This window comes from Cuculus canorus, chromosome 16 (assembly GCF_017976375.1).
Source record: "Cuculus canorus isolate bCucCan1 chromosome 16, bCucCan1.pri, whole genome shotgun sequence".
NCBI classification, from domain to species: Eukaryota; Metazoa; Chordata; class Aves; order Cuculiformes; family Cuculidae; genus Cuculus; species Cuculus canorus.
The window spans coordinates 7,489,714-7,503,972 of record NC_071416.1 but is presented as its reverse complement, the minus strand read 5'-3'; the positions used below and the strand labels follow the sequence as shown (position 1 = coordinate 7,503,972).

Sequence of the window (14,259 nt, the reverse complement as noted above, 5' to 3'; positions counted from 1 at the left end):
TTATTTTCAAAAAGGAATCTAAAGTTTTGTTATGGTTTCTTTTGTATTTTTTTGGTAAGAATTTGCGATAGTGTCTGGATGCGTCAGACTCTGAACTGTGAACGCTGTCAAACAAAAGATGTCCACGTTGAGAGCCCTGCAGTTCAGATTTTTTTGGCTTTGTTAGTCCTGCATTTCTAAGTTGGACCACACATGCGAATGTTCAGGCTTGGCAGGGCTGTTTGTATGCCACTACCACCTTGCGCCGTGCTCTGAAGCGTGGTCAGTGGTGGCCACAGCAGCCCCTGGGGAGGCTGCGCTGCCCGCTGGAAAAGGGGGTCCTCAAAGACACGTGATGATGGGTTCCAGTGGCCGCTGGCACCTGGCAGCACTGGCCAAAGCGGCAGCTGTACTCAAGTAGTGTGGCAGAGATGTGGAGCAGGTCCAGCCTGTGGGTGCGTTACACCAGGGAGGATTGAGACAAGTGTGTTTCTTGTCTCTCAGTGACCTTGTGCTGGTGCGCAATAAGCGTTAGTGACCTTGTGCTGCTGTACGTCTGTACTAATGCGCTGCTTTCCCTGTGCTTCCTGATCTGTGAGACTCTGTCATGTCACATTGGAATTTGATTACTGCTTTGAATACATAAATGTGTTGTCTGTTCTATGACAGGCCAACGCCTACAGAAATAGTGTTGTCATAGACCTCAAACGTTACTTTTCCACCTTTCATAAGCTTTTTTCCTTCCCATTTACAGAGTTATAGGTGTCACATATCACAAAAAAAGAAATTAAATGAATGGTGGAGGAAATGTGCTACTTCTTTAGGTAAGAAACTTGTTAAATGAAGGAAAATAAACTTCTCAATCTTGTGATTTCTCATAATATTTCTATGGGTATTGAACTCATTACAAAAGAATACAGTTATATGAATAGTTTTTATTTATTGCTGACAATTAGAATGTGGTCACAAGGAGACAATTATCTGATGGAAAAGTCAAAATCAGGAGCTTAACAGGATGAGATTTGATGAAACAGTGAAACTTTCTACGAGGAAGGGGTTTCATTTTTCTAGACAAGAGGACAAAACAAAAAAAGAAATACAATTAGAGACTAAATAATTAAGCACTGTGAAAGAAGGAGACTTGATTCTATTACAATGTGAGAGGTCACTGGTTTTTTGGAGAGTTTCTTGCCATCGTCACTGTCCCTATACAGGGGCGGGTGTCTTGCCATGTCAACACTGAAATAGGAGATTGATTCCATCACATTACGCAGGTGCTACTGCAATGGTTACAAATCCTTTAATATGCGAAAACTTGTCACAAGAGAAGTCTACTTGCAGCTGTAAGGGCCCGGCCCTGCGAGGTGTGAATTCAAAATAAATTTTTGATCTCTCTTTTGGTGCCAGTCGTGCCAGACTGAAAACAAAACAAAACAAAAATTAATTAATTCAGACTTTCATTGTCTTTTCTTGAGATTCCCCAGAAGTAGAACTGCACGATAGCTGGAGCACCAACAGCTCCTTGAGAGCTGGCCTTGGCTTTTGAGAACTACTCAGGGTTTGAGACTTTGTGTAGACTAAGAAATGAGAAGAGATAGCATTATCTTCGTTCACTCTTGAATAGACTGATATAAATGAGAAGCGCTACGTCTTGCCTCCTTGGTAGGGCTGGGGTAGCGGGTTGGATAGTCTACACAAACTCAGAGTAGAAAAATTCTAGTATCAAAGGTCAGCGGTTTTTCCAGTGCCTGGTTGGTTCACATCCATTGTGGCAATAATTTGATTTTTCTCTTGGTCAGGGTGCTTTGTTTTGTGCCTCCTTTTGGCCTAAATTGACTTAGTCCTTCACTGCAATAATATTTTCTGTATTTTTATGAATTGCTATGTCTGACTATTTCCAGAGCCACAGCAAGTCAGGCTGTTATGTAATAAAACAAGCTTTAGGAAATATGTAATACTCAGCCCTGAGTTAATCCATAAAGCAGCAGAGTCCAGAGGAAAAGAAAAAAGAACGTTTTGCTCTTATGTGTTGAAAAGGCATGATTTTCTTCTACTTTAAAAGAGAACAGAGAAAATTGTTTGGACTGAAACAAGAGGAGCTATGGCAGCGTCTTATTTGCTTTAGCTCAGACTTATTTTTGTAGTATTACGGTACTGTATGTAAAAAGAGAAACACAAAGATAATCTGTAGAAGAAATGTCAGAGACAAAAGAATTTGACGTGCCCATGTGCTTTCCCAGGAAGGAAGGATGTTAGCTTTTAGATGTTAAAGAACTTCCAAAGTGGAAGAAACAATACATGATTGAGAAATCATAATATATCAACATATATTTGGTGGCGTTTTTATTTTTGTAAATAGAAAATATGAAAAAGACAGTTAAACCATAATTTTTTTCTTTCTTATTGAGAAACTAGATATGCTGTCAGTCTCGTCAGAACCCCTGAGTAAATGCTGCAGCTTTCACTTACTTTATCTTGACCTGCTGGTTCATCAGAGTCACGAGGAGTACACAGCGGTTCACGGGCTCAGGGAGAGGATTGGCATAAGAGATCTCCAGAGTAACAGCTTTGTTCACAACTACCCGACGAGGAATCTAGATAGCAAAGACACATTTCTGATCATTTACTGCTTTACACTTCTCTGGAGTCGGTCAAACTGTAAGCAGAGCATCTGTCATGTTTGAGGATGAATTAGATATTTGTAGGAGCAGGCAAATTCAACTGACAGTTGGCATGCCTTTCCTAACACTTGAAATTGGATTTGGAATAGCTAAATAGCTCTGGCAAGACGTATGTCGTATTTTGTGCATGATTTCAGTGAAATAGAGCCCTGACTATACAGATGCAACTCATTAAACCTGTCTGATCTTTGGGTTGTTGTGTCGGGGTGGGTTTTTTTGGCACATCATTGATTACAATTAAGTGTTTAAACAATATATAAACTGTCCCTAACACAGATTAGAATTAAGGGTTTAAGTCCATATGTTGGGAGTAGGTGAAGTTCTTTAAAGGCAACACAAGTACTTGCCAATAGCTAGAATACAGATGAAATGGAAACAATTTCTATGAACATAAAGCATTACTTATGACTGGGAAAGAAAGAAAGAAGGTGACAAAGCTGTTCTGAGGAATGGGGCAGATTCAGGCAAAGATTCAAATTCGGTCTCTCATATGGTTACTTTCTCAATGTACGTAGGCAGAATTTTAGAGCAACAGCTGAAATTGCAGCCTAAATGAATGCATTTATCCACAGATTCTCATCTTAAGAAAGACTCTTCAGTTCCTTCTGTCTTTTCAGGACTTTAGGGGCAGAGCTATTTACCTTAATGATAATGTTTGTGTCCTCTAAAATGATTGTCTTCTCCACCAGCAGCTTCAGCCCCCGCATGTTCATGACTTCACACAAAGCAGTAACTTGGATCCTTTTGTCGGTAGTCAGGTATTTTCCATAATAAGAATAAGGGATCTTTAACCGGATGTGTTTCTCTGGAATTCAGACATATGTTTAGGAAGTGTTACATTCTCAAAAAATGCTAAAGAAAAGAGAGTTATTTTGAGGGGTTTTGGAATTATTGAAGAGAACAGACGATAAGACAGCTGGAGTCTTTATATTTCTTCTCTGTGAGACTGATTGTGTATTTCCCTTTTCTGGTGATCTCTTTCTGCTTTACGTCATTTGACCCTTACAGTTTTGAATAGAGAATTTTGGCCTAAAGCTGAGGGAATCTGCTTGTCTGCATTTCACTGGATTGCTGCCTCTTTGTATTTCTTAGAGTTAGAGGTATAACCATTTCTATCTGTTCCCTCCTTATATCCTATTTGTTTTACTGCAGTCACAAAGAAAATTGGGGTCAAGTTTCACAGAGATCCTTTTCAGTGACCTGGTCATCTGCTTATTGTTATAATCCTACAGCTTTTCTCCTGTGTGTGGAAAAATGTTTATCTTTGCAGTCTCTAGGGATGAAAAGGCGCCTACAGTAATTTTAATAGCCTTGACTCTCCCAAAGTGAGACGGAGAGTTAACTTCTAACCTTTGGCCTGGTTAATGTCTATTCAGGTGTTGCCTTTTGAGCGCTGGGAAAAAAAAAGTCTGAAAAGCTCAGACTTTTTGTTAAAAGAGGAAAATGTGTTCCTATAATAATCGCCACAGATCATTACACACACACACACATGTATACTATGTTGCGTCTGAAGCTATCATGTATATATATCCTTCTGTATAACATTTCATGATACCTTCAATTCCTGCTGAAATAGGAAGTTTTCAGAGGAGGAACCCAACTCTTGTAAAGTATAGTCATAAACAATGCTATAAAGAGATGGAATGCAGATGCACAACAAGGCTGATATAGATGTGATAGTGATGTTTCTTTCTTCCATTTGCCTTCGTGGGGCTAAGAAGAGGGCTATATTGGCTCCTTAGGGACATTAAAAATTACCTTGTTTGGAACCAAGATCCACAGAGGTGGTTGCCTTCAGGATGTCTGCTACTGTTCTCCTTGTGTACAGGATGGTTGACGCACTCATGTCCACCTTTATGGTCTTGTGGTCAGAAGATAAGTTGTTCAGAATTAAGAGTAGGGTAACGTCTTTCCCAAACATTGGAGGTTCAGTCAGCTTGAATTTCCCAGAGATCCCAGGGTTTCTAATTGCCTCCGAAGATCTTTCACGTGGAGATTCTGTGCGTCCTTCTGTGATGCTTGATCCGAATATCTTGGCCAAGGCCTTTTTATAAACTTGTCTTTCCTCAGAAGAACCTGATTGAAAGAGATAACCAAGTAAAATTCATACTTCTGTTGCCATTGTACCTTCTCTGTGTAATCATTTCAGAATGATACAGGGTATCGGTTCTGCATCGCCCAGAAATATGCAATACCTAAAAGTTCTCTGTATTTTTGTTAGGCCTCTGCTTGGGTTTTTCACAGGAAAGTAATAAACATGTTGTAATAAGGTGAATAAGTCACTAAAATGAAATATGATGTGCTTGTATTTGTTCAGGATGCAAGATTTCTTTTTCTTTGGTCAGAACATGCAGTAGTGTGACAAGCATCACTTGACTAATCTGATAATAACCAGCCCTTGTATTAAATATGCTTGCACTAAAATCTTGAGGAATGAAGTATTGAGATGTGGCCACTGATTCTGAATGGCAAACCTTGAAAAAGTGAAATACATCTTCCTTAATTTTTTTTAAGACTATGAGCCATGAACATTAAGCAAACTGTTGTATGAAATCTGTAATCCTAAATTAAATGAAAATAAGATGGAAAGACATAGGCACCAAGTTTTTGAGGGAAGATAAAAATATTCCTGCAAACATATGGCTATACAGTTCTGAACCTTTGCTGCTTTGTTTTCCTAAGTCCAGGTGAATGTCATTTAGTCCCTTTACTGTTTCCCAATAGTTTTGTTTCCAGAAGCCAACAGTGTGGAGATTGAATGGCTGAGTAGCTGATGGCTCGATGTCAGAGCAGAAGCACAAGGGAGCATAACGCAGTGAATTTATACAGTCAGAGAGTGAGACTGAGTCATTCATTCCTTCCTCTTGGGAGCAGGATGTAATGGGGTCTTCAAAAGGAAAGGTGAGGAACTGGAATGGACACCATGAGAAAGAATTTATTGGCCGAGAGAGACTGAGCATGAAGTCATAAGGGAGATGTATATCTAGTGTTAGAGGGCTGGAGTTTAAGGTTTTGGATTAGTGGTTTGATTCTTGCCACACTCCCTCTGCTAGAATTGCAGGAAAACCAGTACTTATTAGGCTGTAACTTCCTATACTACAGACCTGTGTGCAGTTTGTGATACGTGATGGACTCAGTTTTTAAGACTTTTTGTTATGACAGCTTGAGGCTTTGTCTGCCTGTGTCTGCCTTGGGTAGTAAAACGTATTTTATAGCCCTGTTTTGCCTTTATATTATGTCTTGTACCTCTGTGTAAGGGACTGAAGTGTATTTTGTGTTGTATCTCAATTAGGAAACTACTAAATATGCAAAAAAAAATACGATACCCGTTGTATTAAAAAAGTAGTCTGATAACACTGGCAGAATTGTTTTCTGAAGAAAGGAGAGCTCCTCAAACAAACCAGGTTACCCATCCTAACTTCCTAGCACCAAGAATTCGGTAGGAGATAAATATGGTAACAAGGAGATAATTTGTGATAATTCCTTTACCTTCTGGATATTTATAATTATAGGTGATATCCACACGGGAATTGCTGCCCACAGCTTTGGTGCTGATAGACCTGCCAATTATTTCAGTATCACAATAAACTCTTTTCTTAGTTCCATCATTGTATACAATCCATCTGTTGCAGTCAGCGTTCACCTCCGTATACACAAATAAGGTGTCATAATCCAAGTCTACATCACCTTCCTTGATGGCTGTGACAGATGCAGGGCCACACTGAAATAATCCTAAAACATGGGGGGGAAGTCAAACTTTATTAGTCATGCTCAGTTTGTAGAAGGAATGTTAAGCAATGCTTATTCTATTACCTTTGCTTTGTTCTTGTGGAGTTGCATCTAAAACCTGCCATCCATTGTATGATGCTCCCAGGTCTGGGCGAATGAACCAACTTTCATTCCAGACGTGGTAATCCCTGGAAACAAAGAACAATATCTAGAAAGCATAGTCATAGAGAGCCGTAAATTTGAAAGGAGTAGGGAGATTTGCTTTTTAAAGGTTCTCCGAGACTCAAGTTACTGGCAGCACTAGTTACAGCAAGTCACTACCTCTTTCAAAGGATAGATTTACTGCCTGCTTTTGAGGTGTAGACTTCAGGGCAGGGAGGGTGAGAATGTAGATGTCAGCATGTTGCTTTGGGAGTGATATGATCTAGAAGTGACAGGTTTAAACCTCGGGTATAGGCAATGCTTGGTGGTTGTGTTCAGTAACCCTCAAATGTGGGAAATGCTTTAAGTATGAACTTAATATAGCTATACTGGGTCAGATAAAATGTTCATGAAGTCCAAGGTACATTGTCAATGGAAACATGAAGGCTGGTACATTGTCAATGGAAACACGCTTCTTAAAGAAAGTTGTGACTTGAGGTCAGGGACTGCAAAAAACTGTTTGTTGAAATAACTGTTATCCCAATTTTCTTTTGAAATGAATGTCTAGTGTATTAATTGAAATATTTCTGTTAAATTTTGTCCACTTGGTTACTTTTGTACTACTAAGGTTTATGTTTAGGTCTCATAAATCCTCTCTCTAATTGTTGAGGAGTTGCAAAAAGTTATATTTACCATGTGGAATCCTTGCTGATATTAAGACTCCTCCCAGAACTGTCGTAGTACTTATCGATACTCAGGTTTCTATCCACGTCATGGGCAGAGTTAAAATTTGAAACCAGACGAGTTGGAATCCCCAAGCACCTCAGAACTGAAATATATTTTAAAAAAAAACAAACAAAAACAGAAAACACACACAGCTTTAATTCTATGATTACAAATATCTGAGAAACAAAGCTATGTCTAAATATTTTGTCATTCTTCAGCGCTTGTAGTTTTCAGAGGACTGTTCCTCTTGTAGAATTAACTGCTTTGTAGTTTTGATGAAACCAGAGGTCACAAATGCCTCCACTCCACTACAGTCCTCTATTCTTAAAGCTTACCTGTACACATCACGCCTGCAAAAACCCAGCACTGGCCGTACTGAACAGGTCTGTAGTTGTCCTGACGCCATTTATGGAGGATTACCACACTGCCATCCCATCTGGATGGATTCTCATGTGAATGGAAACTTCCTTGCCACTTTCCCAGGAGAACTCCATTATCATTATCATTTCCGTTGATCTAAAAACAGGCCCGTGGACAGAATGCACAAAATCAATTGGCTGCAATGCACCATATCTCTTTAGATGTATTGCTTAAGGGGCAGGTGGCTGAGTTTTAGTGGTGTAACCGATGCTTTCTGCTTAAGCATGTGGAATTCAGACAAAGTTGTCCATTTCTTACCATAGAACTTATTACTCGGCCCACGTATTTGGGATCACCTCTTCGGGATACGTCAATGGCTGGGTCCTGGCGGTAGTAGAGGCTCAGATCAAGCATGGTGAGACAGATATTTAGAATGGGATCTTGAAACTATGATTAGATAAGATAAATTTTTAAGAAAATAAAGAGTTTCACAAACAGAATTAGAGGCAATTCTACCGCAGTTCCTACTTTCTAAGATGCTTCTGCCCAAATGACTTAGGGACAGTGAGGCACAAAGACAGTTCACACTGACATATTGGCTAAGGACACGACTGACTAAATAAAGCAAGTCTGTCAGGATGCCTTTTGCTGTCAGAAGAGAGGGCTGCAGTAAAATAAAATTGCCGAGCTCATTCTGACTGCAGTTATTAGGTTCTCTTGAGTTATATGCCAGGAAATGTTCAAGGACAGGTTGGACGGGGCTCTGAGCAATCTGATCTAGTTGAAGATGTCTCTGCTTAATGCAAGGATGTTGGACTAGGCGATCTTTAAAAGTCCCTTCCAACCCAACCCATTCAGTGATTCTATGTCAATGTCAATTCTGGCCCATTGTAACTGCATTACAAAAGCCCTATGTGTGTGTTGGTGCCACACAAGTACGTTGTCACTTCTGCTGTGGATGCTTTGGTCACAGATGGATCCACATTGGTACCATAAGCTTCAGGCACGGGTAGGAGTCAGTCTTAGCTGCAGTGCTGTGCTAAGCCAGCTCTCGCACCAAAGTCTTGTTGGGCACACAGTGAGCAAACTACAAGTAAGGCAAGCCAGGTCTGTTTAGTTTTCATGTAAGTAGGCACAGCTGCTAGAGGGGCAGATCATGGTAAGAGAAAATTCTACAGGGAATAAGAGCCCAAATGAATTCCTTATGGCTCACCTGTCCGTAGTACCATCCTCTTGCTTCAATGTACTTCGCATTGCCCACAAACATTATTCCGTTTTCATTTAGAACATATTCTTGTCTCTCATTTTCATTAGCCATGTAGACATCATCACCTGAAAATCAGTTGGATATGCTTTTACACTTGAAGCTGAGAACATCAGCAACCTTCCAAAGACATTTCCATCTTGATTTAGCAAGGGGAAAACTACCATTGGAAAATGCATTGTTATAGCTTCTGCAAAATCATTAGTTTTAAAGTGGAATGACGCAGTGTAGTTTTTCTTAGTTTTTATCTGAGAACAGTTTATGCGGTGAGTACCACACATTCCAGTTCAGTAGCTGTCAAATATTTCAGTCCCTGCAATGTGGTGTAACTTCTACTTGATGGAAGCCACAAGTGATCTTTCAGAAGGTTCCAGGAAGGTTTTTCCATCCGGACTCTTTATGTAGAGACAGTAGGAATTTCCTGAACGTACTTCTATAATTAGTTCTGTTTTCTAAGACATACTGAGCTATAATAATTAGCAGCTTTTTTCATCTTGGCTCTTGATACATTTCTTAGTGGCCCTTGAGTAACATACGGTTACAGAATGATGATTACAGAGTGGATGATTGTGGTTACTTTTCTCTTCTTTCATAGTCTGTTTAGTCACTTGGGTGGCCGAGAACTCCCTTGACTGTACGGTGGTATATTTTAAGGCTTATCTAGGTTTCTAGATTATTGCATATTTGCAAAATCTGAGTTTGGGAAATTGCATTTCTTCTGCAAAATATTGAAGCTGCAAAAATAAAAAATGGACCGGCAAGCAATGTCCCTTTTCAACTCATGATGAAAAACATTGAAAGTGCCAAGCTTCCTTGCATAAGCCCTCTGTCAGTTTTTCTAAAGTTAGTTGAGCGATTGTCTTTGCAGTTAACATCTACAAGAGGAATCTTGCTTTGATTTAGGTGCAAGTCATGGACATTACTGTATGCTTACTTCAAGTTCTGAGAAGTATGTGCACTTGGTGACCCTAAAGAGAGGCAGCTCGAGGGAACGAGCTTACTGTGCAGATGTGAAAGCAAATAGGTCAGTTATGTTCAAGAGCAAAGACATTGGTACCTACCTGGGCACCAGGGGTTGAAGAGCAACACAAACTGCCCCAGGAATCTGGAGAAGATCTTGTTCCCTGAGGTTACCTGGAGGAAGAGATTGTATCGTCCAATGACAGCATTGGCTGGGCTGGATATAGTAAAGTTCGTGTAGCCAGACTCCGTGGGTTCTTCAACAGCACTCCAGCCGCTTGTGCCCACCCCAGAGACATTAAATACAGCCCTTGTACGATGAGATTCTGAGGGGGATGGTCCTGCCAGAAAGAAGAGTTAGTTGGTTTTCACTCCAGACTGTGGTTTCAATAATAACCCCACACTTGAAATGAGCAATAGCAAGAAGGCATTGAAAATACATGAATAAAAATCACATCTTTAAATAGGATTAAGAGAGAACTACAAGGCGTAAAGGTTATGGTTCTCCGAGAACGTGGATTCAGCTAAGGGAGCTTTACCTATTTCAGTCACAAATCCCAGGCTCTCCCCAGTTTGCTTTGATCTATTGAAGTACAGGGTAATTGCGAAGGCTTGTCCTCGCCTCACAGTCAACTCAGTGTTGGCATATCTGTCAGTATGGTGTGCGCTTGCATTTACTGATGGCTGCCAGCTGATATGTGTGGGTGTCAGGTCTGTAAAACAGAAGAAAACACACAAAGAAGCAGCTAGCGCGGGAAGAAATCATTTGCTGGTAAGCGGCATGATCAGGTTGCTAAGAGCAATTACCTTTTACCCGAGGAAGGACGCCTAAAAAGCAAACATTGAATTAAATTGGTTAAGTCTAATGGAAGTTTTTGCTTGGGTTTTTTTACAGGGCTGTCATGCACTGAGGACGTACATACTTCCTGCGCAGTGCTGGATGCTGGTGTATCACTGGACTTAGAAAAAAATTTGCAAAGGTAGATCAGTGTCATTTCAGCACCAAATGAAGTAACCTACAGCCCCTCTACATCTTCAAACATGTGTTTTTTTTTTTAAATCACAGAAACTGCTATTGGGCCATCTTACTTTTCGTGCTTACATCCTGATGCCATTTGGCCTAGAGTAGGGAATGCATAGTGAGAGGTCATCTGTTGTATGTGAATGAACAAGAGGTATTTCAGGACATAAATTGGAGATTTTGACAAAGAATTCAGTCTGACTGAATTCAGCTCTGTCCAAAGTGACAACTGGACCAGTTGGATTCCTGTTCTAGTGGGCACTACCTTCATGTCCTAGAGGAATTCTAATGACTTACTGTGTGCTTGCAGTTCTCTGCTGTCAAGTGTCCTCCTGCGCGCATACTGTTATTATGGGCTGTGGTTTAAAACCCATAAAGTGGCTCTCACCACCTGAAATGCTAAACTACCTTTCTGGCAAGCGATCTTCCTTCTGTAATTCGTGTGTTATTGCCACGCTCACGCTTGAGCAGTTATGCTGTCTTCAGGAACTCTGAGAGGCACTGACATCTGTGTTTATATCTGCCCTGTGAGACTCGGCAGAGCCCTGGAACATTGCATGGCAGGCTTTGACAAATGCTATGGGCCCGTACCTTGGTGAAGATGCCTCCAAATGGGTTTTATTAGTGTTAGTATCATAAGTGCAGTGAGGTTGTGAAGGGGATGTGGGACAGGATAGGGAAACATGACCGCCACTGTTTTAAAGGGAATTCAAAAAGGAAAAATAACAACAAGAAAAGAGTGGGATTGAAAGGGTGGATTAAGGCCTAATGGCACCGTGCACTATTATGGTAGGGATCTTCAAAAAAGCTTATGTCTCATACCATATAGCACAGCAATGAAAAAAAGTCAGATGTGAAACAATATAGCTGCCTATTAAACTACAATTTACATGTAAGGAAAAAGCAAAATCTAACTTGTGCAAAAAAACAGTGCTATAATTAAATTCAAAGAAAAATAGATATATTTTTTATTTATAGTCCTCGACCACAAAGAAGTAATGTGAGTAAGTACTGGTGGGCTGAACAAGGGAATCTTTAGCGTGACTGTCTGGGACAGCAGTGAACTGCGGTAGGCTGCTGCTTTCCCTGCAACGCTGCATTTAAAAAAGCGATTTAGAAATGTTTGTTTCATAATTAAACAAGAGACAACCTGGCTTTGCAGTTGTCCAGTTCAGTAATCATCCTCATAAAGCAGAGATGTTGTCTTTACTATTTTCCTTTGGTAGGGTTGAATCTTTGAATTTTCATCTATAGGCTCTGTGCCCACAGCTCCATTAAGATGGTTACACTAATTTTGTTTAAATGTGTTTCATCTCTGAAATGGCATTTAAAACCTAAAAGATTTAGATGGAGTTCTGCATGGTGCCTTTTGAAGTAACAGGAATTTCTTTTGTTCCGTTCCTTTCTCTCCCAAATACCCTTTTCTTGGCTCAAAAATTATTCTCAAACTGGTCTTAATAATAACAACAATAAAACTATGAAAATTTAGTGCAGGAACAAATTATGATCTAAAATTTTCTTCAGATAAGAAATCTGAGGGGGTACCTACAGGGCACATATCTTAAGGAAATAGTCCTGAATAAAGCATCCACTGGAGGGGAGCAACTGCCATGCGGAACTCACCTGCCATGCCCTCAGCTTATGAGAATTTCATACACCTTCTGCTTTGTTCTTCAAGGGTGTCCCAAGTCACATTAATCACAAAAAGAAAAAACAGCTATCTTTTCGTGCTGTCAGCTGAAATTTGAGAGAAGGGAGAGGTACTTAGCAGTTGTTATTAATACCTGTAGACTCGTCAAACGAATTAACTAGTTGCTATAATACATGTATGTCTAATGCCAATGTTCCTGCTCAACGTGGGTGTAATTATGGGAGGAGATACCAGGATTATTTACTCAGAGGAAATGCATTCTCTTGAATCCCAAGTCAAGAAGAACTTCCTACAAGGGTAATAGGTGTGCCATGAGTAAATTATCCTTAAGGATGAGGAAATGGGGGATGTAAAAGCCATACAAAGGAAAAAGGAGCATTTCCTGATCACTTAACTTCCAGAGTGGTTAATGGCACTTCTGGTTTTGTTTAACAGCTGTGAGTTGGTTTCAGAGGGTTTTTTTGGAGACTCAATTTGTCTCCAGTGCCCTCCGATTTATGTGAAATTATAAACTCCCACCAGAAACAGTGTCTGTTTACCTGTTAGGCAGCCAGCTCCGTACTGCTATTTCAGCAGAAGTTTTATTTTAAAAAACTAACCCAAACTATTAACCATGAGTAGTTTTGAAAACAGTGCAAACTCTAAGTCCTTTTTATACCCTCACTTAAAAGCGTACAGGTAATAAAGCAACTTTGTTGTCAGGAGAAGTATTTGTTTAAGATTCTGCAGCTCCACTGATCATGTTTTAGCACTCAGTAAAGACTTAAAAAATAAATGAGTCTGAATTTTAAGTTACAAAGGAAATAAAACTGGAAAAGAAGCAGATGTGAAGCTCCAACAGCTGTTTCTAGGGTTGATTTTACCAAAAAAATTGGCTTCTTTCTTTATGAGAAATTTTGTTTTGATACCATGAAGAGTAAAAGAGGACTTATATAACATTGATAACATAGCCCTATACTGAAAGAAAAACAGTAAACCTTTTCATACATGACAGCAGTATATCAGGTATGGTGTATTGCCACTTACGTTATAATTCAGAGGTCCTTCCTCCTCTTGGAAGTCTCCAGGATGTTCAGGCTGTCAGAACTTGTTCCAGGAATCACCTCAAATGGATTTGATTGCTGTTCACAGAGCTACTTCAGTTGGTCTTTTTCTCTTTTCCTTAATGCATGTTCCTTGGAAACCATAAGAGCCACAAGCATCTGATGTTACCTGATCTTCACACACAGCCTTAGTGACAAACCGCATCGACCAGTTCTTAAGTTCGGGTGTTCAGTACTTACGGTGATTGCTTCAGATGTTACGCATTGCTCCCTCTGAAGTATGACTATTTCCTTTCTTCTTCCTTGCTACTCACATAAGTAATTAAATCTCAGAACACTTTTTCTGTCTTGGCTGCAACCACCTCCTTTACCCCTATGGCACGCCCACAGCGGTGTTCACCGAGCTACCAGAACGTCTCTCAGACTGGCCTACATCCCAAACTGCTGGTCCGCACCTTCACTGCAGCAAAGCATCGGCAGCTGCTTTTGTAATCCCTTTGGAATGCAGCGGTCATGGTTCCTAAGTGACTAATGACTTAACCTTGTCACAGGTGTTTTTCCTAACTCAATTCTACCTACCCATCTTTCAAAATATTTTGTTCCTCCTTTTCCCTTGTTTCAGAGCCATGAATTGCAGTGCGGTTTCCTAACTTTACTCTTTGATTTCATTCATCTCCTTAATAATTTTGTTTAATGTTCAGGCA

General features: G+C 40.1%; 1 protein-coding gene across 2 annotated transcripts; it reads right to left on the bottom strand.

Moving 5' to 3' along the window:
• Positions 1-894: 894 nt before the first annotated feature.
• On the bottom strand, positions 895-14,013 carry LOC104057067 (protein-glutamine gamma-glutamyltransferase 6). Of its 2 annotated transcripts, XM_054081148.1 has the most exons (15): positions 13,796-14,013; positions 13,539-13,687; positions 12,485-12,598; positions 10,380-10,553; positions 9,942-10,181; positions 8,830-8,948; positions 7,935-8,063; positions 7,592-7,772; positions 7,224-7,359; positions 6,474-6,577; positions 6,150-6,392; positions 4,419-4,736; positions 3,302-3,465; positions 2,449-2,573; positions 895-1,396 (listed from the first exon to the last, which is right to left on the bottom strand). In XM_054081148.1, the coding sequence occupies exons 3-15, from the start codon at positions 12,489-12,491 to the stop codon at positions 1,246-1,248; spliced, it is 2,091 nt and encodes a 696-aa protein (XP_053937123.1). In that variant the 5' UTR covers positions 12,492-12,598; positions 13,539-13,687; positions 13,796-14,013; the 3' UTR covers positions 895-1,245. The 2 variants fall into 2 exon arrangements, with proteins under 2 accessions (XP_053937123.1, XP_053937122.1); XM_054081147.1 differs by having other exon boundaries at positions 13,539-14,013.
• Between the last annotated feature and the right edge of the window lie 246 nt (positions 14,014-14,259).